This window comes from Triplophysa dalaica, chromosome 23 (assembly GCF_015846415.1).
Source record: "Triplophysa dalaica isolate WHDGS20190420 chromosome 23, ASM1584641v1, whole genome shotgun sequence".
NCBI classification, from domain to species: Eukaryota; Metazoa; Chordata; class Actinopteri; order Cypriniformes; family Nemacheilidae; genus Triplophysa; species Triplophysa dalaica.
The window spans coordinates 7,804,059-7,829,846 of record NC_079564.1 but is presented as its reverse complement, the minus strand read 5'-3'; the positions used below and the strand labels follow the sequence as shown (position 1 = coordinate 7,829,846).

Genomic DNA, 25,788 nt, shown 5'->3' with positions numbered 1-25,788 from the left:
TTAAATCAATCTTCTTTGATCTTTGAAGAATATTAGCAGCTGTGGAATTCTTAAACTGCTTGCTGTTTATATCTGCGTTCATTGTCATCATGATATCTTGGCCATTAGGACAAACTCGATCTAAAAGTGGTTAATTTTAATCATATTAATTAAGTCACTATATTCTGTATGAATAAAAACTGTCTGGACTTCAGGGGTAACGGCAGATAGATATTAACAGTGATGTGAATTACAAAATAGCTGTACAACTCCTACAGACACGGACTTGTTTTCATGCATATTTGAGGAGCTGGATTAAAATTCATGCCCAGCAGAAGGCAACAGAACTTGATTTGGTTGGTTTGAGTAATGAGTTTCTAAATTTGAACTGTATTGATGCACTGACACAGTCAGACAGACTGTATGATTCATTTGATGAATTATGTTCAGAGGGTAAGATTATAGACATTGTCTTATTACCAACAGGAATGAAGTGTAATTTAACATAAACATTATCCATTTTTCCTCTCAGCTCCCTGCGAGGCAAATACCTTCTTCTGTCACAGTAACATGTGTATCAATAACACACTGGTGTGCAATGGAATACAAAATTGTGTGTACCCCTGGGACGAGAACCACTGCAAAGGTGAGTCGTACTGTTACTGTTAGTTGGCACCACCCGGGCAAATTTTTTGAGGTGTGTGCCTTTGTTTTTCTGAAGATTGATGTTTGGTACTTTGGGAGATCTGAAAAATGGTCTCGTTACTTGAAAATATATCCTATTGGTTCTTAGCCCATGCTGTGAAATACGCTTTTGTTTTCACATTATATTTACATTTAGTCATTTAGCAGACGCTTTTATCCAAAGCGACTTACAAGTTGGGTAAACAATGGAAGCAACTGGGTCAAACATTACGACAACAAAAAGCATAAGAGCAATAATGTCTCACAAAGTGTACTACAGTGTACTGAGCCAAGTATAGTTTATATAAGCATTCTTTTTTAATTGTTTTATTAGATATTGTAGAAAAGATATAGAAATCAGAAATGATCAGTCAGGTGCAGACGGAAGAGATGTGTTTTCAGCCGATTCTTAAAGATGCATTACAATCCCACAATTATTTAAAAAAACAGATAGTTAAGTTAACCCAAAAATTTAATTCTGTCAAAAACTAATTTAAAAAAACTGCCCAAACTATTAAAAAAATCCTCATTTATTCACCCTATTGTCATTTTAAACATATATGACTTTCTTTCTTGTGCAGAACACAAAAGAAGATATTTTGAAGAATGTTGGTAAACGAACGACGGCGGTACCCATTTACTTCTATTGTATTATAGTGACAAAAGCAATGCAAGTCAATGGGTACCATCGCTGTTTGGATTCTTCAAAATATCTTCTTTTGTGTTTTCCAGAAGAAAGAAAGTTATACGGGTTTAAAATGACAAGAGGGTAAGTAAAGGATGATTTTTTAAATAGTTTGGGGTGAACTGTCCCTTTGGAGATACCGCCCAATTTTCAAATCCATCCTCATTTGGTATGAAATGCCATATTTTGCATGCACCACTGAAAGTAAACACTCCACTACCTTGAAACAAAGCCAGCACAGATGTTATTCGCCCACTGTGGTACATAAATGTCAAACATTTCCCATTAGAAAGATTTACTGATTCTGTGTGCTGTTAGTCTCTGTAAAACAACACTTTCAACAGAAGCTTACTTAAAATGACACAACATGCCTGGAGTAATTTATCACCCTTCATGTTTGTTTCTTGCAGAAAAGCGGAAGGCTAACATCTTGGACAACCTCAACAACACAAACAGCACCATTATTGGTGTAACATGCTGCATCGTTCTAATCCTGTTGGTGGTATCGGTTATCGTTCAGATCAAGCAGCCGCGGAAGAAGTACATCCTGAGGCGCGAGGACTTCGACCCCACCATGTTCCAAGAGGTGTTCCAGGAGCCGCCTCATTACGAACTTTGCACCCTTCGTAGCGCGGCGGCCACCTCTGCGGATCTGGCCGAGCTGGCCGAGGACTTCGAGAGCTACCACAAGCTCCGGCGCGCTTCCTCACGCTGCGTCCACGAGCACCACTGTGGTTCTTCGCAGGTGCCTAGCTTAAAGGGCAGCCGCGGAAACCTCAGCGCCCGTGAGGCGGCGGCGGCCATACTGACGGACCTTCCGCCGCAACCGGTGCGGCCGCTTCCTCCTCAGACCAACCGCAGGAACATTCTGGTGATGAGACACACATACTCACAAGACGCCACAGATGCCTGTGACCTGGATGATGAGCTGGAGGAGGTTCCTACAACCAGCCACAGGCTCTCCAGACATGAGAAAGCAGTGCAGCGGTTAGTATTTATAGACTTTTATTCAAAAGAATAAACATTTCAAGAATTAATTTTAATATTTCTGGAACTGCTTACCCCCGACTTTTTATTTTTAGCTTGTGTCTTCAGCTCCTCATTGAGTTGTTTGATTTGTATTCTTCCATTCTTTTCTCCTGTGTTCTTCCCATTTGGCAGACAAGCATCAGGGTCAGAGTTAAGTCGGTTTAGAGATACAGAAGCTATGAGCTCTAGGAAATTTGTCTGCTAAGCATATTTGCCGCCACAGACATCTATATTAATGCTGAGCTACAACCATGCTGTATGATGATCTATATGAAGTTTGACGGAACTTTGTGATAAACAAAGATTTCTTTCGTGAGAATAATATGTTTAAGATGAACAAAAAAAAAGGTTTTACATTATATTATTAGCACTTAAAGAGATATTTCACCAAAAAATGAATAGTCTGTCATCATTTACTCACCATCTTGTCATTTCAAACCTGTATGACTTTCTTTCTCATTATTTTATAGAAAAAGATATTTTGAATATTGTTGGAAACATCAATCAATCAAAGGCGGTACCCACTGACTTGCATTTGTTTTAGTGTCTATATGTCACATCTATCTACAATAGATGTCAAAGGGTACCGCCATTGTTCGGTTACCAGCATCAGAAGAATGAAAGTCATAAAGGTTTGAAATGAAATGAGTGTGCGTAAATGATTTTTGAATAATTATTAGAAAAACTATCCCTTTAATACACAAATTGCACTAATAATAATATGCAAACATCCTATTGTGAGAAAATGTGTTTTTTAGGAAGAAAAAAATAGACAAAAAATAGGCTAAACGGAGAGTGTTTCTCAGTTTGGTAGGATTTTGGAAACAGTTTAGACTCAGTATCTAAACTCATTTTAAGTATCTTAATGTTGAGTAGTTAAAGGAAAAACTGACATAAATGCACGTGTTTTATTGTTCTCCAGTGACAGTGTTCAATAGTTGTAGACAAAACACAAATTACTGTAATTCATTATGTAATGAGTAATGTGATGTTAAACATACAAGCAATGACATTCCAGGTTCTGCCTCATTGGGTCTCTTAACAAACATGAATCTGAGTACAACACAACTAGGGTGTAAGGGACAATCTGAAGGTAAGAACTCTTTAAGACCTCAATTTATTTCTTTACATATTGTGTTGTAACTGTGAGTCAGTGTCAGTGTTCTTTCTTGTATTGTATGTTTTCTGTTCATGTTGGGTTCTGTCCTTCATCATTGCCATTGAGATGGTCATCATGAAGATGTGTGACCATCTTGCTTATTAGTCGAGTCCTTCTATGTTGCTTGTCATTTTTGCTTTTTCAATTTATTTTTGTGATTTGCATGGAATGAATTGGTCAATGTATGCTTGACATATCAAACTTGACATTTATAAATGGAGAAAGAAACAAATTCGACATTTAACATTTTGAGACACTTTCAAGTTTAACTAAAATATAAAATATATATTAGTATTTTAACTATACAGTGATATATTTTAATATACTTTTATAACTTACCAGCTCATTGTCTTAAGAATATGCCCAAAGCAACATACGTATTAGTGGTAATACGCTGGCTTTGTTGTGTTTGCGCGTAGCAAATGATTGTTTGTGTTGTATTGTATTGTGTATTGTGCAATGCTGTGTTTCTCATCATTCGTCATGCGTTGTCTCCATCATGTAGACTTCTTGAAAATAGTGCAATCCTGGATCAGTACGAACAGGCTTCAATGAAATATGAAAATGTGGACCGGAGATAAACACCAGCAATGATAAAATACGGACATTTTAATGGCAAATTTGTCAAAACCACCTACAGATGGACATGGATACTGTAACAATGAAAGTGACTGTGCTAAAATGTGCACCTAATTCAGGATCATTGCCTCTTTTTAAATTACTTATTTAGGATTGCAGAACATAACATGAAGGTTTGTGAAAATGTGTGGTGGTTTCATTTTATGTGACTAAATGTGAATTACTATTTATTGTTGTACTGCATGCTTTTAATTTCATATTTTGCTACCAAAATTCTCTTACTTTTAATGAAGACACTGCATATTTGTGAATTACACTTTCTTCCCTTATTTTTGTCTACAAACACTTCCATGTTTAGAATTTGATGCATGTATTTTATTCTTTTAAAGTGAGCAAAGGGACACGTAGGTACAGCAACCGAAGAATAAATGATTGTAGAAAAATTATAACAAATGGAATGACCTTTAGCCCCTTCCCTCCCCTATATAGTTTATTGCAATACTAACTGCATGTGAAAATCACAACAAATTTTATAATATAACATTTATGATTAAATTAAAAAGTTATGGATGTTTTGCTTAAGCCTAGGTCATTATTTAGCAACAAACTTTTAGTTGCTGTTTTTTAGGAAATGACAATAGGTTAACAGTTGCTACATTTTAGTAGCACACAAACTTTGTATGTTAAACTTTTGTAGATGACTTGTTCAATAGCTGAACTACCAACACCAAATCAGATGCTTTTTCAAAAACAATAAAGTATTATTATGAATTATAATGACTTTAAAATGATAAATGTTGATAAGTTAACATTTTATGCTTTTGAGTAGTACTTGTTATTAACATGCAAATATCACAAATAAATAATGTAGTTTTATCTGTGTCCATTACAAAAATATGCTAGAGTCTGGAGACTTTGCTTTTTTATTCACAGAGGAAATGATTTAAGGAGTCCAATAGAGGGCAAGAACATTATAAGTACATTTTTGACATCGATAATACAGAGGCTTTATCAAGTTTTAATTTATGAGTTACACTTCTGTTTTATTTTCTTTAAAGCTTTTGTCCCAACGGGCAAATCAATAAAATGGATACATACACATGTAGAGCCATTTCCCAAATAACAACTTTATTCATCAAATTTCAAATGAATTTAAGAAGGGGGCAGAGTTGACAGTTTCTGATTATTATGATTTTTAAAAAGCATTTATTAAAAATAATAGTTTCTAAAAGTGGATGTCTTCATCTGTCTTTTGTCTAAATTGTCATGACTTTTTAAGTAGGCCTAAAGCTTCATAAACATGGTAAAAATGCTTCTTATTAGCATTATTTGAGAATTTTCATTTGGTGACTTTTTAGCTAAGCTATTGAAAAATGTCAGCTGAAGTGAAAGGTACAAAGATTTACTTCCACACAATGGGCCTCATTCTGGGAACACGAGCAGAAAGATTTTTTATGCAAATCGTTCGTAAGGTCGTTTTGACGTAAATTTCGGATTCATGAAAATGTTCGTGCTCCAGACCACCTGTAAAACCGCATGTAACGTTCTGTATTTTTTTGACAAACTGTTGACACTGCACTTTCATGCACTATGTATCATTATGAAATTTCACGAGTTCTTTTACCCTTCCTTTTTTTAACTCCTTAACTTTAAAACGCAAAGCTCGCCGTTGTCCTTTTTGCACAGCTGTCCAACCACAGTGAAGGAGAGGTGGGACAAACACTACATTGACCAACCATCACATACACAACAATGGAGAAGTTAATATTGCTGGTTACTACATTTTATAACGGTCTAATCAATAATATTATTGAAAATAAGACACTATAGAAACATATAACTGTCATGAAAGTTTTCGGAAGGTCGAATTGACACATATATTTACGAATGTTTCATGAATGAGGCCCAATGTCTTTATGGGTTCTGATGTTGTGTTTATAAATTGTAATTTTAAGTTAAGTTGTAAGTTGTAAAATTAATGCATACAGTTATTTTTATATGCTATTCAGAAAACCCTCAAAACCCAAATTTCAGCATTACAGTTGTTGCCATCAATGCAATTTTGATATTCATAATTTTGTTTTTGTCGTGACTTAATCGGGATGGCATCAGTTTCGGATATTAAGTTCACCCGGTAATATTTTCATTTCTTTACAGGCTGTTACCTTACACCTCACCTAAGATTGACAACATAAGGAACTTTGACCATCTAATGGAAACATCCTCAAAGAATTTGAGGAAACCCGATTTAAAGGGGTTCAGCATTGTGGTTGTTTTTGTCAATCTTTAGTGAATTTGATGGTGAAATTCTGTGGCACCAACTTGTATTCTTGTAAGTAGCTAAAAACTGTGAAGCTCTTGGGGACTCTATCAAACATTGGACTGAAACTGAATACAAACTGATGTACATTGTTCATTCAGTGGATTTTGAATCAGACATGTTTTTGTTTCCTCTGATTTGACCTTGCGGGGTTATATTGTAATGCTCAGATTATTTTTCAATACAAATTGTAATGTCTTAAGTATAGGTGCATACAATTTGTACTTTGCAAAGAGCGTAGTTGAACAACTTTAACATATTCTGAAACCATAAGGTGCGATACTTGAACCAACTGATAGAAGGGTGTAGTCTGTGTTCCTGTCAGTCCTGGAGTAATTTTACTGTGATAGTTCTGAGATCCTGTGATTTGACTGGTTAGCATATCAGAAGTGTAAACACAAGACATAATCACAAAGAAAACCAGTTGGTCTTGTCTATGCATACATTTCAAGATCAAAAATACCCAGGATTTAGATCATTTATAGTTTCTTACTGATGAGAAAGTGGTGGAGAACAACATGTTCGAATAGTTCCTTGACACTTCCGATGTGAGAAACCTTAACAACAAAACGTATTTAGTTAGCAATTCATTTGATTGATGCTGGAAAGAATGTTTTAAATAAAGTGAAACCTACTTAATTTGTTTGTCTGCCTTGAAACTACCTTCCGTGTAACTAAAACACATGCTACATTACATTTTATGGTAACGTTATGTATGTTAGAAACAAATTTAATTTGTGTGTCATGTTGTGACAGGTGATTTGTTAGAGGGCAGATATATTTATTTACATGAGAGAAAAAAAATTCTCACATCATGTATTGCGTTAAAGTTAAATGAGGACGAAACCAGCCTTATGGGTAAATTTTTCGAAATTGAGATTTTACATCATCCAAAAGTTGAATAAACAAGCTTTCTATTGATGTTTATATTGATGTATGAGTTGTTAACATGACCATGACAATATCTGGTGGAGATAAAACCGATTAAAGCTCAGGAATCTGAGGTTGCCAAAAAATTGAAATATTGAGAAAATTGCCTTCAAAGTTGTTAATAAGAGGCACTGTGGCAGGTAATCCACTCACAAAAATAAAGTTTTGATATATTTACGATACGAAATTTACTAAATATCTTCATGGACAATGATCCTTACTTAAAATCCTAATGATTTTTGGGATAAAAGAAAAATAGATCATCTTTACCCATACAATGCATTTTTGACTTTTACTAAAAATGTTGCCGTGCTACTTAAGACTGGTTTTGTGATCCAGGGTCACAAATAGTCCACTATCATCATCAGAATTTTTAAAACTTACATTCTTTAGGTAATCTGTGCTTTTATTTTGAAAAACGGAGACGACGTGAAGCCAACAACCACTGCTAGGCTAGCTAGTAGTACAACGTCACAAATCACAGGACAATCATTGAAAGTCAGCATTATGTTGTTTTAGCGTTATCCAGGACAACACGTTTATATAACCTGCCTAAATAGGTCTTTTTAACTTTGAGGTAATGATAATGAACTGTTTAGTATTCAGAGTCTGCAGGTCGACCCGTAGTTTGCGGGACGTATTAAAACGCGTGCATGTCAGATTGCCACAGCAGATATTAGCCTTACAGACACAAAGCTCTCTTTTGCAAACGAATCGATGTCCTGGATCCCAGTGGGTAGTTTGTCACACTCGATCTCTTCATGTCGGGGCTCAATTCTGCAGTAAGGATGATAGACAGAAGAGTAATGACCATGTGTCAGTTTCCAGAAGTTCGTACACACCCCCAAGTCTATCTGCAACACAGAAAGGTAACTTACAGTACGCGCATTACCTGAAGTACCAAATGAACGCCTAAATAAAATACTAATTGGCATTTACGTAACAAATTCTGAAAACTGCGTACACTGTTTATACATTATAACACCACGTAATAGTTAAATGTGAATAAATATGCAATGTCTAATGCTATTTGTGTATTTTTTACAGCCAAACAGGCAGGCAAAGACTTCACCTATTTGATTGTGGTGCTTATTGGGCTCGGAGTTACAGGTGAAGTGTAATTGATGTTTGTGGTACATATAAGCAGCTATTGCTTCAATAACCATAGTTACATCATTCAAATATAAAATGTATAACAAACTAATAAGTTAGACATTCTCTGTCTATGTTAGGTGGATTGCTCTATTTGGTCTTTCAGGAGCTATTTTCATCATCAAGTCCGAGCAAAGTCTACGGAAAAGCTTTTGAGAAGTGCAGGTCTCACCTAGAGGTTAGCGAATGAAGATTTATCATCAACTCAAGCATTAAAATTATAAATGACCATATCTTTATGAAACGTAAAGGTAATTGGAGCTTTCGGAGAGCCTGTGAAAGGCTTTGGAGAGACCAGTCGACGTGGAAGAAGACAACAAGTCAGGTACAGTTTCCAATGTCACAGAATACAAATGACTTTTATACACGTGCCTCATGCGTGTTCTTCATTTCTAGACATGTTGAGTACATAAAGGATGGGCTCAAACACATGAGGCTGAAATTTTACATTGAGGGATCCGAGCCGGGTTTACGGGGAACTGTTCATTCAGAATCAAAAGAGGTACATTACGACATTTCAAGGATGCTTTGAAAACAACACTTAAAAGTGTGCAGATAATCATTCTTGCCAACTTGCTTCTTTTTCGGACAGAATCCAGAGACGGGAAAGTATGAATTCCGGTATATTTTTGTAGAAATAGACACCTATCCCAGGAGGACAATCGTCATTGAAGACAACAGATAGGATTCATGTTAACAAGGTTACATGCATATTGGAAATTTCAATGGCAGACATTCAAACTAACATAAAAAAAAAGAATAAGTGTCACTACACAGATTAATCAAGTCTAGATTTGTCATGCTTGACTTTTGTTGGTTTAAATATATCAACATTGTATAGACTAACCTGTGTAGAACCTGAATTGTATGTTTTTGAGTGTGTTTGGACCATGGAGATGGTTTGGACTGTTTTATTATAGAATCTGTCGTTTAAAATAAAGTTTGAGAATATAATTAATTTTTTGAATATTTTTTATATGGAATACACAACAATAAATCAATGAAAATGGGCTGTGTGGTTTTCTTTCTGCTTTAGATTGCCCAAAAGTGAATTAAATAAACATGAGCAAAATCCAAAGTTACTGGTTTTTATATTAGGAAATTAGGAAGTACCCTACTGATAAGGAGTGTTCAACAATATATTTGATAAAATAAATTCCTTCTCTCCCCGTAGGCGGCGTTTTATTACTATTTGAGTACTGATAAAATTATGTAAATATTATAAAGAACAACGCAACGCTTATACACATTTTACAACGTTTCATATCTATTATTGTAAATGCATACTATTTTTCAGATTTTGATTGTTTAATAACAATAATAATGTAGTACATAATTGACTTAGAACGGATAAGATACTTTTAATTTGAAGTTCTTTTTCCCACAATGCAACAAAACTACAAACGCCTTTCGAGACAACAGAAGGAATGAACTACAGCAAACCCCTCCGTTTGCTCATGGAAAAACAGCAGCGGAGCATATTCGCCGGAACCTTCGAAACTTTTAAATGTTAAAATGTACTAACAGGAGAAGTACACTCGACCTTAAACTAACGTTAGTTAGTGACACCGAGCTTCTGTAAAATTATACCAAATTTTTAGTGTTTTTACTCTTCGTGGGTAAATTTCTTTCCTAGCACGTTAGCAAAGCGACTTCCTCCCTGTGTATGAGGTAACGTACAGATGCTGTGCTAGCTGTGTTATTAATAACGCGTTTAAAAGGTAAGCGCTTTATAAATATGACCATAACTGTTTTATTACAACTATCTGACTTTTTTGAAGTGCTAATTGTGTGTTGGTAGTCGTTGTTTACTTAACGTTAAATGTATTAAGTTAAGCTCGTAGTTATGCTAGTTTACTTTCACATAATGAAGTGTTGTATGTTAAGAAATAACCAAACCCCGTAAATCATGTATATTTTGATAAAGAAATATGCTGTTGTAAAGATTTACACTCGTGTTTGGTTAGATTCTGTCAGTACACAGATTAAAATTGCTTAACGTTTCATAATAAATGACATTACATATATTGTCTTATTTTAGGTGATATTTGATATGATATGATAATTGATACCAACTGGTGAGAAGCATGGAGCTGTACTGGTACATGTAAGTTTTAGGGAAAGTTCTTTACTTTAAAATTTGATTACTTTTAATTTCAACATTTATGTAAGTGAATGCAACAGTTTATGCAACAGTTTATGGTAATTCATGTATAAAACTAAACAAAAGTCACGTTTCCTCACAAATCATACTGTCTGCTCTGTCGTACATGGTTCAGAAGGATGAATCAATCTTGTTTTTTTTTGTTTTAGAGTCGTCATAGTATTTATTATGATTAAAATCTTCTTCTACATCTGCTGGTACCGCTCAAGGCAAAGACAACTGGCTGCATATCTCAGCAATCCTCGCAATGCACAGATTGTCATTGTGGGAGGAAGAGCTTACCTGCACCAGATCTGTGAAAGGCAAAATGTAAGTCAATTGCATCCTCTGCCCAATCAGATCCTTTTTGTTCTTTTAGGGTGTGGCCTTAGCTGTGAGTCATTAGTTGCTTTGAAAACTCTCTGGGGTATTTTTAGAATGCAAATGTTAAAGTGTCAAACGCTTTGTGTAGGTAAATAAGAATGAGACCGTTAGGCTAACAGACAACTGTCTTCCCCTCACTTTCAAGTTGTGAAAGGAAAAGTTCACTCAAGATGATGTGTTATCATTATTCACCTAAATGTAATTTCAGATTTGCGCTACTTGATATCTTAGGTTTTCTGTATAGTAGGTCAGTCATGCTTATGTGTTTTACTAAAAAAAATACATTTTGTATCTATAATCTGTATCTGAGCAAGAGAAATGTGCATTTACTCACATTACAGTCTGGTTGGATTTCAGACTGAGCAACACTTATTTATTTGAATACATGTTCCTGTAGAGAATTTAAATCTACCATTTACATACCCAGAAGGTCAGAATCCATTTCAAACTGTTTTGCTGCGCTTCCACTTTACTGTTTCACAAGTTGACAACACCAATTTTGACCTTGGTGCCTAGCTTTTTTGAAACTCGTGATGTTAAAAAAATTCACACTGAAAGCTACAGTGTGGACTTGTTAAACCACACTGAGGGCAGGAGTGTCAGGTCTTGCTTGAGTGCGATTCTCAAAGGCTTGTAATTGTGTGAGCTCTTCTGTTTTGGAGAATAGCTTCACTTGTTGGTGCCCAGCGCTTGTCAAATCTAGCTGGTGCTTGTGAAAAAGCTTGAAGAAGCCAAGAGAAGCAGTTAAGATGGAACAAGAATGGGGCCTTTACAGCGCTGACTGAAACATTCCTAAAAGGTTCTGTGTTTTTTGGCAGGTTAAGTGAAGCTGTACACTCATACACTCAGGTGTTTGTATCTTCGTAAGATTTCTCTTGCAGTCTGAAGTGTAGAATGCATTTTGTCTGTAGTTCTGCTTCATGTTAAAACTCGTAATGCTAAAACCTTTGTTTCAAAATGAGAACTTTTCCTGATTCTATATTCACTCGGGCATCTGGAATTAATCTGCTAAAGAAGTTTAACTGCATTAAGGATGGAAAACGCTTTGCCATTCAAACAGGTTTTATGTTTGTACAATTTCCTTTAATAATTTAAGGAGACGCATTTACTAACATCTGTTTTACCTATGTCTTATAAGCCACCATTTATAGATCTTAATGTCCATTCACAGTATTCCTAGTGCACTGCATTTGCTGTTTAAAGTTTCATTGTACATGGCTTTGAATATAGACTGTTTTTTATCTTCAGAAGAGCAAAGAACAATATATTTTTAGAAAGACAAGCTGCCTCTACACCGGAAATGCCCTCAGTTTGTCAACAGTCAGATCATATTTGGACATCATGCATCGTTCTAGTTTTTACAGTTGTCTATTGTTTGGTTTGCCTTATAAGGTTGTTTGGTAGAACAACATTACTATATAATAGTCATACATGAATATATATATATATATATTTATATATAAATATAGTTAACCATAGTCACTCTGTTTGATGCTAAACAAATCTCTTTGTTGAGAAGATTTATTCAGTATATTTCACAAATGATTACATGCTTACTTTTGAGTTCATGGCAAAGCATATCAATGTAATCTAAAAGGGAAATACCAGATCATTATGATCCGAAAGTTTTCTGTGGGCTGTAGTGTTTAATTCTTTTCAAAACCATAAATGGGGATTTGAAAGATTGTACAAAGTTTGTTTCCCCTAAACGGTGTAGGACAAGTTGATATGATCAAATCAGTAATGTTTTGACAATTCCTGTGTTTACACTTTTACAGATTATCTAAAAATGGCATGTTTATAGTCTAGGAAATGAAAATGGGAAAGAAAGGACTTTAAACATCTCCTCTTTAAGCAAATTCATACCTTTTACTAGTTATTAGCACACTTCTATGAACCAGAACAGAACGGTTTCTGAAGTATTTCTGTTAAACAAGACTCAGATCAGACCTGTGAAAAAAATTTCACAATTCCAGCATCTCAAAACAGACTTTTAGAAAGACTGACCTGATCTGCTTTCATCACCACACATATTTAACGCTTTTTTTAGGAGAATAACTCAACCTCAGATGCTTCCTGTTGGTTACCTAAGTGTACAATACGTCTGATTCCTGTCTGATTGTGAGTGTTTAACTCATACTGCGCCTCTGCTCCACAGACATCAATCTGGCCCAGTTGGTACGGCGTTCAGGACGATGGCTCAGCAGGCGAACCGTCCGCCTCTCTTCCACCATCATCATCGCTTTCTCATCTGGACATGCCTCCACCGTATGAGGCTGTTTCTGGAGGTAAGACTGGCTCACTGTACAAATACACCACAACCTGCGCGGGGAAATACAATGTTGTGTTTTTAATATTATGATTATTAAGAAAAGTCTTAATCAAAACTGTTTGCTAGCGTATTTCAGTCAAGGTTAAGTCATTGTGTGCTGTCGGTTATGTAAACATTGACTTGATGTAGTTCGGAGGAATGTTATGAAAAAGCTAACACGATTTTGCATATTGAGTCTAAACGGTATATTTAGGCTTATTATTCTTGATTATATACATCAAGTTGTAATATTGCTGAATGTGACTGCACTCAATCTTTCCTATAGCTTAGCTTGATGGAGCATGGCGCTAGCAACGGCAAGGTCATGGATTCAAATCCCATGGAATGCAAACACAAATTAAATATTTAGCCTGAGTGTATAACAGCGACTGCCAAACGCACACATGTAAATCGTCTTGAAAAATACTTTTCCAAATGGTCGCTCACCACATTTATGGCATGTAAATGATTAAACATCTGTGGAACTATGTGCAACTCCCCCCATACCCTGCTATGTTACACTTTAAGCTCACTTCTAGAAATCAGCTCATGATGTATTTCAGTAACAGTTGAGTTTTTAGAAGACTATCATAGGCAGCATCATGATTGTTGCCAGAAAAACCATAAAGGAACCAAAACAAAAACACACACTGTAGTGACATACAACAGTTGGTGGGATGGGGTAGTTTGCCGACAAGCGCTGTTAGCGTTAAGTTGCTAGGTCTCGCTAAAGGAAGGGTATTCTTTTGTTTTCTTTCACTCTGCCGTTTGATCTGCAAATGGTTAACATGGACAAGAGGGAATTTAATGATGAGGAAACAGCAGTTGGAGAGTGGGCCTACAGACATCAAGCCATCTTAAATTAGCCAATGATCAATGTTTCTTAATGGGCAGGTTTGGTAACTAACAAATCGGGAAGAACATCAATGTACACCACCTGTCCGCTATTGACATGAACATGTGGAGACGGTAATCTGGCATTGATACACTGTATGTTAGGTTTGATGCCGACTAGGGCTACAGTATAAACTCATCTAAAATGTCACGAAAATGCATTTATGGTTTGCAATAACTGAATGATTTTAATGCTTAAAGTTATGCATGAGCTGTGTTTAGATCGAGGCTGATAGCAGATGTACTGTATTGTCTTTTTTAGTTTTTAAATATAATTTAATACAGTTCAATTTGATTTTACAAACTAAAAGTGTAATCCGATCACATTATTTAGCAAGTTATTGCATATTTCTTTTTCAGTATCACACTGCAGACTGATTGTTCATTTTGCAGCAGAAGAGAATATTGCATACATTGATATCTGTGAAAACTAAACCCATTTAGTACATTCCATTTCCATATTACATTCAAAATTCTATATAATACAAATATAATCTAATAATATTCTAAAAATAGAAAGAATCATTTAAAAGGCAAACAACCAACTTCAGTTTATGCATGATTCATTTAGTTTACCATAAATGTGGTTGACCATCAACAAAAAAGTTGTGTTTTTATTTTTTACTACTGTAAAATATACTGTAGTTAACCTGACTTTTATTTTGGCACATCGTCGGTGTCTGTTTGATGATAGCTGTACTCAAACAGTAAAATGTTTGTGAAATAATCTTTCAGAGCAACTCTGGAGATGAAGTTCATGTGTTCATGTCCTCATATAGCACAGACACAGATAAATCCATGAGCATCTATCAGAGATGCAGAAAAGCCAGATTGCATGTTTAAATAACAGGATCCGATGTCCACAAGTCCTAGTTATATGTACTCGATGCAACCGGAAAACAAGTTTCACTTGCAAAATAGACTAATCTAAGTATAATAGCAGTGCGCCATTGATTAATGTCAAATAGAAACCAGATGAACGACAAACGCACTTGCACAAACAGGCTACTCTGTTTAATGCACCTGCCAAACTGTATCCTATACGTGCTACACTGTTGCGCTGTACAGCCTTGTGGGCACGCATGCGTTTGAACAGACTGCTTTCAGCCTTTGGACATAATAACGTTATGTACTGTAAACATTATGGGACGCGCACTAGTCAGACAGGATAAACTAATACGGAAAGAAAACTCTAACTGTGTGCAGTGTCATTCATGTGACTTCTGATTGTCCCAGTGAAGAACAAACATGTTTTTATTGATTTATTTTTATTTCTGGTTGTTGTTTTTTCTGAATATTGCAAGGCGCTTTTACTTCCAGCTTTCATATTTTAAATGGACAGAACCAGTAGTTAACACTGCACATCAAGTTTTACACGTCTAAAAAAGCACAGAGAACTAGATATCATGGTGAAGATGCTAAAGTGTGCTTTGACATTTCCTTTGATACGGTAGTGTGAAAGATAAAATCTACAGAACAGGATGTGGTATTTGTTGTGTGACCTTCATTGAGCAGTCATTGCAAGATCCTTCACATCATTCAACATTTCCACCGTTTCTTGATATGTGAAGCATAAAAGGAAACTCCCCTCCTACCCTTCGCTTTTCGAAATCATCTGTTCCATGGAAATTTGGCGATATTTGCCTTTGTTTGGGGCATTGAGATGTGGAGAATCATTTCCAGTGGCCTGCAGGATAAAAACCGGAAGTTATTTCATCTTTTACGGATGACCTTGCTGTTTTGAATGTTGCAAAATTGGGTCATTTCAAGGGTTTTTTGTGAGATTTTGCTGATAGATGAAACTCTGTTGACACATTTGAACAATTTGAGTCTTGTATTCTGAGGTTTGTTAACTTTCTGCAATCTGTAAGTGACCCATTAATGTTAATTCAGGTGTCAGAAACACTGCTTGTGTTTTATGGATGTGTTATGTTTTCTTTCTACTTTCCTATTCCATTATCTTTGCATATGTATCATCTTTCTCTTTTACACAGAAAACGATCTGAAGCCTCCGCCGTACAGCGAGATTGCTCAAAATGACGACACCGACACATCCCTGAGCATCACCATCCCGGAGGGTCACGATTCTAGCACCATCACCGATGCTCCACCTCCTTATACGCCCAGTGTCATCTCTCCAACCAATCAGCAAGTAGACAACAGCCAGTCACAGTCCGAGGGAAGGTCAAGTTAAACATCTCCCCTATTTAAAAGCAAGGGCTAAGCAACAGCTTTTTGCCCTCCCCAGGTTGTTTTTTTCCATCTAGACTTATTTATTTTCCTCACAAGCCCCTTGAAATGATCTGAAAAGCTATAGAAAGAAAAATAATATTGGGTCTCTAAAATAAGAGAATTTGGATAGTGCTTGATAAGCCGTATAAGAAATAACTGGCTCAATGCCATCTGCTGGCAGAGTTGAGAACTTCTATGCCCATGCTGGTGAAACCGGTGCTTTTAGTTCACTCATGCCTTATGCTCATTTTAGCCAGCATCACGACAGGGCATAGCTGTATGAGAGATGCCTCACAATCCAGTTATTTTAGACAAGAATATTCACAAATATTTTTTTGTGACAGTCCTGGGAACTGATGTTTTGAGCATCAGCAGTTTATATCACGTAAACGTTTTTTCTTTCAATCTTCTCTAAAGTCTCAAAGGGAGAGGTTTGAGTATGGAGGTCTAGCCTCAGGTTTATTTATAACCTCAATTTATATGTGATGACAATTAAAAAAAACTTTGCCCTCTTAAGCACTTTTTAATGTTTTGTAATTGCCTTAATTCTGTCTGTTGGTATGTGTCCAATATACATGAATCAACCAGAGCCGGTGTGGATAGTGTGGCTAATGGTTATGAGTCGTGTAAATGTGCAGCAGTCATACTCCGTGTCGTATCGCTTTTCAGGTAACTGTAATAACCGATGCATTCAAATCACAGTGCCCTTATGAACTGAACTAGAAATCATCTGCTTGGAAGTGTGCGCATGTGTTAAATGTCTGATAAACCCTATCAGAACTTCCTCGTGAAAATGATGATGTGCTTTGGTGAGCGCATAGTCATCTCTGTGCAACTGCATATTCCAGGTTCACATAATGGGAACAATATTCTTTTTGTATTTAAAAAAAAGTCCACATGAAAGGATGTAATGTAATGTAATGGCTGGAATGCACTACAAGACTTTTAAAATCTGAACAGATTTTTTTAAACTAGACGTCATACACTTGCAGACTTTTTGAAAGTTTCAGATAGAAAGACACTACCGGATCAAATCTCCTGACTGGCACAGACTTTCAGCAACAAGTCCAAACCGAAAATCTGGCCAAAATCTGAGCAAAAGTCTTGTAATGTACTTTAGCCTTAAGTGTGTTTTTAGAAAATGTGTGTAGTTTTTCCTCCAAGTCCTTTCACATCCACTATATAATATCATTTAATCATGATTTGATTTAAATAGCTAATTCTGCAACATGTATTATCTCATTTAGACTGAAGTACTGTATATGCTATTTTTGTATTTATGGAAAACCCTTCGAATCTCTTTCAAAAATAAAGTTGGGTAAAATTGTCTGAATATTATTTAATTTTATCACTAACAACATCAGTTGACCTGTCTGTTCTATAGGTTCTATATGCCACTGACCTCAAAGATTAAATGAATACGTTTGGTATTACTTTCTTTTCATTGATCGCAAAAAGCGTATGTTAAGTTGAGTGAACTGCTTTCAGGCAAATGTAGTATGTCATCTCCATAATCTTTTCTTGTTAAAAGCTGCACAATATTGCATTACAAATATATGGACGGTTTCATGATCCGATGCACGGAAGGCAACTTCGGGATTGTGTTTGGTTATAATGAAACAATGTATTTTAATTAATTTACATTAATATTTGATTTATTAAGTGTATTACATTAAATTCAAACTACTCAACAGTTCTATATATTCTTTGCAGAGGTCTACCGGAAGTTAAAAGTTTAGGCCACACAACATTTAGCATCCGGAACGTTGACCTATGCATTCGCTCTCACCAGAAGGGGGCAGTAGCTCACTATGCTTTACCCCGATCTGTTCTGATCTGTCGCACTGGATATTTTCTTTTTAAGTTCTCAGCATCTTTATGAAAAGTTGCCTTTCCGCTTTATTTTTAACATCCTGCTGTGCATTACATATTTCCATATTCATAACCCTGCAGAGCCAATGCCCTCTGTGCTTTGCTTCCTACTCTCTCGTGTGGGTTGATGGAAACTCTGTCAAAAAAGTAAAGTGGGTGGCTCCTGGCGTTCAGCGCAACTTTTATTTTATGACTGAAGGACGCAACTTTGCATGATATTTTAAACTTTTTGTACTTTGTCAGATCTCTCACAACCGCATGTACAAATCAACCAGGCCGGATGTGCACTGGAGTTTAGATTTTGACTATTGACGTGCCCTGCATGAAGTATTAGACTGACCTATACCAGTTTGCCAATGCCTTAAACTTTATACAGTTCGAAATATAAGATATTCTTAATATGCAGTAGATATTGTTGCACAAAGGTGGATATAGTGATTTTAAATGAAAGTGTCTGCCAAATGCAGAAATGTTTTGTTATTGTTATTTTGTAAGGACAGTTTACCGCCATCCAAAATAATTCTGTCATCGTTTACTGCCCCTTGAGTTGTTCCAAATCTCTATAAATTGTTCTGATGAACACAGAGAAAGAAATTTGGAAGAATGCTTGTTACTAAACATTGCTAGGCCACCAATAACTAACATAGTAGGAAAGATTACAATGGAAGTCAATGGTGCCCCAGAACTGTTTGCTAATATTCTTCCAAATATCTTCTTTTGTGTGCATCAGAACAAAGAAATTTGTAAAGCAATTGTTCTTGCTAGGGTACTAAATGGTGGCCAAGAAATGTTTGGAAGCATTCTTCAAAATCTGTTTCAATTTACACAGATTTGAAACAATGTGAGGATGAGTAAATGAAGACAGCATTTTTATTGTTGGGTGAACTGTTGCTTTAATGCTGTTAACATTGGCAAGACATTTCAATGCTTAATGCACAGGTGTTTGGACTTAATCACTTTCACAGCTCATGCTAGGAATTGAAGCACAGACACAGCACTCAACAAGTAAGTGGCTTTGTTATTACACCCTGCAGGAACACAGAAAGTGTTGCCTTGAGCGTCTGCAACTCTCATCCACGTTTGTCTGGTGTGAGAAACAAATATTGACCTCCACAAGTGAATCAGTGAGTGTAAATACAACAGACTGGAGCTATGGTTTTATTCCTCAACTGCCCCCTGACTCATCTTTGCTTAGTCTGCTTCTGTCAAATCTTTATTTCTTCTCTCTGGAGGCACCAATGCTGACCCATTCTCTCTCTCTTTTTTTCCGCTCTTACTCTCTTGGATCCTAGTGTGCACTTATCAAGTATTCATTAGGATTATCGGATTAGGAGAAAATGTCATGTCAGAATTATTCTTCGGCGAGCAGTTCTTTATGAGAGTATAAACCAGATTTAAGCTGTCATCTGAAGAGCGTCGTCTTGAGGAGCCTATGTTTAATTGCTACTTTGACGGTATAGTAGCACGTACACATAATAAAAGATATTGCAGATATTACACTTGTACTTTGCCATTAATATCACAAGTTAAACTCTCTTTACGTTAGAAAAGATTTTAGAGGACTATTGTACCTTTTTAAAAATGTATTATAATCATTCTTTTAGGCTTAAAGAGATCATTTAGGGCCCATTCTATTGAGGACGGATCAAATAAAAGATGTTGTATAAAGGCTACTAGTGGTAATGCTCATGTTTTTACTGATTCAATACACATTTTCCATTGCAAATAAATATTTTACTTGAATTTCATATTATTATTTGGCTTGCTCCCATTTTGCTAAAATAAAGGCACATTAGTTAGCATAGACTTTGAAATAAGGGTTCATCAAACAAAGATGTTATACGTGACAGTTAATGTCAAAGAACTAGAAATAGTGCAGAATCTCTACTGTTAGTATATGTTTAGCATCTTAAAGGGAGAATTAAACAATGTGTCATCATGTATTCAACCTCATGTCATTTCAAATATGACTCTTTATTTTTTTTGTTTCTGAAATCACATCTATTGTCAGACAGAAGTTTTGAATTGTGAATCATCCAATGCGAGATGTTCTGTGGGCGAGCACTTCCTGCTTTATGAAGACCTATGTGATTATAGGGAGAGAGGATCGTTTTCAGGCTGAATTTTTTTATTTTGATGTTACCTCACAAGCAGAAACAGTGTTGTTTAAACCATGAATGATTCTTTTGTTAAAATAACTCAAATGATCTTGGTTGTCAGATGATGGGCATGGAAACAAATGCAGCATTGGCTCTCTTCACAACAATGGAAAATTAAGTTTCATGCCAGAGATCCTTCAAAACTGCTACCTCACTGATGTCCCACACATCATGTCAGCCAAGTTTAATTTATAAGTACTGACATAATTAATCTTGTCTTTTTCATTATAACAGGACAACAAAGTCACTCAAGGTCAGAGGCTTCAACTCGCTGCTGTGCTCGACCTATATCACAAAGCAAAGGCAATATTTGCTTGCTGCTGTGATTTTGTCAAGTGTTGAATTAATATTTTTACATAAATTACAGGGAAGGTTTGCCCAAATGGAAAATTGTCACCCCAACAGGGGGATTTTCCACTAATGGTGAGCCTCATAGTGATACTCTTTTTAAATTACCTATACTTACTAAACTTAACTAAGTTGCACCACAGAGCGACCTTCATATTGTCTGGTCACATGTTCAACTAATACACCGTTTGACACAAAAACTGTGGTTTTACATAATTGAACTGTTTTGTTTTACAGAATTTTCACTTATTTTATAAAAAATAACAAATTACAGAAATATTCAAATGTGACCATAGATCACAAAACCAGTCTTAAGAAGCACTTGAACATTTCTAATAAAAGCCAATAATACACTGTATGGGTCAAAATTATAGATTTTCTTTATCCCAAAATCATTAGAATATTATGTAAAGATCGTGTTCAATGAAGATATTTTGTGAATTTCCTACCCTATATATATCAAAACCTTATTTTTGTGAGTGGATGGCCTGCTACAGCTCCTCTGATGGACAACTTTAATGGCGATATTCTCAATGTTTAGATTTTTTTGCACCCTCAGATTCCAGAGTTATAAACTTCTGTATCTCCGCAATATATCGTCCTTTTCTTAACAACTCATACATCAATAGAAAGCTTAATTATTCAGCTTTCAGATGATGTAAAAATCTCAATTTAGAAATATTTACCCAGAAGACTGGTTTTGTAGTCCAGGGTCACAAATGTACAAGTTGGGTGTAAAATAAAATGAAAAGCGTGCCATTTTACTTAAAAAAAAAAGACGAAAAAAAAAGAATGTTTTTTACAGGATTTCTTTTACAGTGAAGTATTTCTCCTAAAGTATTTTGTATTCAAAGTAAACTACCTAATACAACGACAATGATCAGAGGTCATGCTTGTGATTTGGCACAAGTAATATTTGGTCAAATAATGGTAACATCTAAAGTTTTTCGATGGGAAGAATCCAGTGGTTTTTGCATAAACACTGAACAGTTTTGCTGAACATGCACGTACGCTTGTCGTGACGCATTCGGTTCATCCGGATTCACCGTGTGTAAATTTCAGGGCCGCCAGACACCTGAGCTTATAATTCACAGACATGCGTGTTCCTGCCTGTCTCCACGTCTGTGAAAGTGTGCCACGTTAAACCATTGTCTGGTTCATCAACAGAGCCTCGGATAATCAGCGGCCCCCAGTTTCTTGTTACCACTGTTCCACTACATTAATTGAGCAAGATTTCCATTTTAATTGAATTGCACTACCCATCTGCCTGTACTTAAAGGTGCCAGGTGTGCAAAGTTAAAGCCTCATTCTCAGAGTCTGGCAGAGGTTGTAAGCAGTCAGACGGACTTCCATTAACCATGTTGAGAAGAAATATTTGCGGCCTGAACTGTTGCTCTGGAGAATTCAGTTTGTGCCCCGGGCTGCGTGTATGGTCTGCTCCGTTGTGAAAACCATCTGTGATAGAAGGTGTTATCACAGTTCATTTGAACACACTTCCCATTGAGGCTGAGCTATTACAAGTGTTTGATCTGTACTTTGGCACGCTAGAAAGCTATAATGATACAGCACAGGATTACCTAAAATGCTTGATACAGCACTTATTCCTCTGTGTAATTATAACTGAGCTTTATAGTAATGCAAAACGTTGGAGGTTCTTGTTTTGGTTGGCAGATGTCCATGCTTATATCTCTCAGCTGTCTGTGCACTGCTAGAGTCTTGGAAATGAGTCATTTTTAACATTTTGTCTGAATATTAATGTGTACGGGTGGTCCAACAATTGATCTCGTTGGTCAGGAGCATGGCCGTCTGACAGTCTTTTATGGTTATTTTAGAGAGGGGATATATATATTAATGTTCACTTAATATTTCAACAAATTAAGAAAAAATAATAAAAGATACTTAAGGTTTAAAACTATAATAATGTATAATTTTAAACTAGAATATTCTTTCCATTGAAGTCATACAATAGGTTGAGTTTATACTCACTTATTAATATTGCGGCGATAACAGACAGACCAGTCATTTCACAAAAGAACCCGGTTTTCTTCTGAGCTACATCCATTATTTTTTCAACATGACAGTGGCGAAAACAAGGCATCAAATGAACTGTTATGAATGAGACGGCGAAGCCCTCCAGAACAACAAAAGAGATTGTAACGTGTTGTCATTTTGAAAGATGCTGTTTTTGCACTTGAAGCCATTGTGGCATAGCTGATAGAAATTAATTAAGTGATAGTGTGGTTGTTCATTCAACAGCATTCAGAGAACGAGAGCGAAATGTACGTATGCGCAAGAGAAAGAAAATTGGACGCCTAAGATTACGCAGGCGTTTAATTAAAATTCCTAATGGAGGTAGACGTGGGGAAAAGGTCTTGAGAAACATGTCAGGTTAGACTCAAGGTTTCTTTTTTAAGGTAAGAATTCGACACAATATTTAATGACAAACCTTTCTAATTTTTTAAGTTATGAAACAAAAACAACTTTGAAACTTTAGAGTAATACGGTTTTGTTTGTTTCTCAGTTCCATTCATCCCTCTATCACAAACACAATTTGAGGTAAACTATACCTGAAAAAACAGACCCCATCACAAACCAGAGAAAATCATACCAAAGCCAAAAAAATAAATCCTTTGAAAATCACTTTGTGGAACAGCGGCTTCAGCTGAATGAAAAGCCGACATTATCACTCTTATTTCTCTCACTGGAGTGAGACAATGTGCTTTATTCTATTACAAGCTAAATTCAATTCCATGCTTCACAGCTGACGGCCATAAGGAACATGATAGAATGGTAGTGTGGCTCGCAGTGTTGACACAAATCCTCTGATCCTAGATATTAGTGATGATTTGGGAAAATCTTTCTTTCACCTAAAACGGGTGTCTGCACTATAGCAACACTATTGTATTGCTGCAGAATCTCTTGTTTCTTTCTTGGTATAGGCTAGCTATTGATTTGATGGAGCCAAAATATAATAAGAAGAAATTAATTGGTGACGTTAAATTTAAAGCCATTTAAAAAATTGGTATCTTAATATTAAATAAGCTTAATTGACTTAAATATTTAGCTTCCTTATTATAATGAAGCGTGTGATTATAAAAATATTTTTCTAATATAAAACAGTGATATCTGAAGCTATGCCTTATACATATTCCTGACACCTGTGTGTGTTGTATTATTGTAATACTCTCTTGCTATTAAATTAAGCTTCTGAGACTTCAAACGTAATTGCCATATATCCATATATCACCTTATTTTTCATAAAATCCAATTTCCAGAAAGTAAATAGACCATGTAAGCAATTATAATGATCTCTCTGGCTTAACAGTGAGCTGTATTTTGTAAGCAGTTCTTGATTTTACATTTAGTCTCCTATTTTTCTTTTATTAAAAAGCACTCTAGTTTGCTTTCCAACAGCAGTCCTGGAGGCTGTATTTGATCTGTGTGTTCCTTACACTGTCTGCGATCATACTAAAGGTTGCCTAAACTCGCCATGGATCAAATTTTCTTTTAGATATGATTATGGCTGATAAAACATTTCATTGAAGTTGTTCACTATTTGGACTTTATGAGAGTCTATGTAAACAAAGGTATTAGGAAGCTAGCGCTGCTGGCTAGTGTTGTGTCAATAACTAAATAAAAAACTATCTCCTCAAAAAACCCTAAAACAAACAAAATAGACGGTTGTTTATAACTATATATTGTATATATTTATAAAAATATAACTTTTGTTTTATAATCTGCCGGGATCATTGGATTGCAACAACACATGCAGTCAATATTATGACAAACTCCAGCACGTGAATTGTCAGGCAGACACTGACATTATGGTTGCAACAACATGCCCTCTTTGTCTTGACAAACTTTGCTTTATTTCCAAATGAACAACTCTGACAAACTTCTTACCGTCCCCATTGCTCTTTCTGTCTGAACCCTGTCGTTCACTGTAAGTCATTAAAATTAATTAACACATCTGCTGAGTGCAAACTTGCTTGTCAACAAAGAGTTTTCATGTGTTGGTTTTTGGACAGCTTGTTAAGATACGATGGCCTCAGCTGGAGATGTGAGAGATGATGGATGTTTACCTGCACTTAGGGCGGCAAATCTTAATTAGAAACCCGTTTTAATTGCAACATTTGGATTAGTGAAAATATGATCAAAGTCTCTGAAATGATAATTATGAATGTGTTGGTGTAGAAAGGCATCACGGTTCAAATCTAAAAATAAACTCTGTGGTAAGTTTAAAAACAGATTGTAGTAGTAGCAGTTTAGAACTTAAAGGACCAATGTGCAATTTTTTGGAGGATCTATTGACAGAAATGCAATACAATAGTATGTCTTCAGAGGTAAATAAAGAGCTTATGTAATGAAGCATAAAGTATTTACTACATTAGAATGAGCTATTTCTATGTAGACACACCGAGGGTCCCCTTGCATGGAACTCACCATGTTGTTTCTACAGCAGCCCTATACAAACAAACTCTCATAAATACATTAACTCCTTCGACAAAGAAGGGAAAACATCTTCAGGACTTTGTCCTGTGTCAGGCACCGTAGTGCTTCAAAAAGGAGGGAGGACCTCACAAATACCGCTAAATTATACACTGGACCTTTAAAATGTTGCAATTAAATTATTTTTCTCGTTCTGGTAGCTTTCAATTAAGATTGAAGTAATTTGAATACACATCTGACGGTCTGAATTGTCATTATGTGAAATTGCTTAGTGCACAAGTGAATGACCTGTAATTGTCATAATGACTAGCTTAAGTCTATTTGCGTTTGAGGTGAGAAGGTTGCGATTGTGGGCTGTGACATTATAACCTTCACTGAAAGACCTCAGTGTGCCATAGTGGAAAGAAACTTGAGATCGCTCTCCATATGGTAAAAAATAGATACCTATCTAAGCAGTCCATCAAGTATTTGATTATGGA

General features: G+C 35.8%; 3 protein-coding genes across 4 annotated transcripts in view; all 3 read left to right on the top strand.

Annotated features, from left to right (window-relative positions):
• The window catches only part of neto1l (neuropilin (NRP) and tolloid (TLL)-like 1, like), a 62,488-nt gene extending 55,424 nt beyond the window's left edge, over nt 1-7,064 (top strand). The window contains exons 8-11 of one of the 2 annotated variants that reach the window (XM_056737758.1): nt 512-625; nt 1,759-2,335; nt 3,396-3,470; nt 6,273-7,064. In XM_056737758.1, the coding sequence (XP_056593736.1) occupies nt 512-625; nt 1,759-2,335; nt 3,396-3,456 (752 nt within the window). In that variant the 3' untranslated portion in view covers nt 3,457-3,470; nt 6,273-7,064. Of the gene's footprint in view, nt 1-511; nt 626-1,758; nt 2,336-3,395; nt 3,471-5,777 lie in introns of both variants that reach the window. The other variant, XM_056737759.1, reaches the window with a different exon arrangement.
• A 743-nt stretch (nt 7,065-7,807) lies between these two features.
• timm21 (translocase of inner mitochondrial membrane 21) lies at nt 7,808-9,527 on the top strand. Its single transcript, XM_056738638.1, has 6 exons — nt 7,808-8,234; nt 8,413-8,475; nt 8,598-8,695; nt 8,769-8,842; nt 8,914-9,019; nt 9,110-9,527. Exons 1-6 carry the CDS (start codon nt 7,946-7,948, stop codon nt 9,200-9,202), a joined length of 723 nt encoding a protein of 240 aa, XP_056594616.1. The 5' UTR covers nt 7,808-7,945; the 3' UTR covers nt 9,203-9,527.
• Nucleotides 9,528-9,943: 416 nt separating this feature from the next.
• si:dkey-118j18.2 (uncharacterized) lies at nt 9,944-17,808 on the top strand. The gene is made up of 5 exons (XM_056738991.1): nt 9,944-10,238; nt 10,559-10,624; nt 10,831-10,990; nt 13,203-13,332; nt 16,244-17,808. Exons 2-5 carry the CDS (start codon nt 10,605-10,607, stop codon nt 16,441-16,443), a joined length of 510 nt encoding a protein of 169 aa, XP_056594969.1. The 5' UTR covers nt 9,944-10,238; nt 10,559-10,604; the 3' UTR covers nt 16,444-17,808.
• The last annotated feature ends 7,980 nt before the right edge of the window (nt 17,809-25,788 follow it).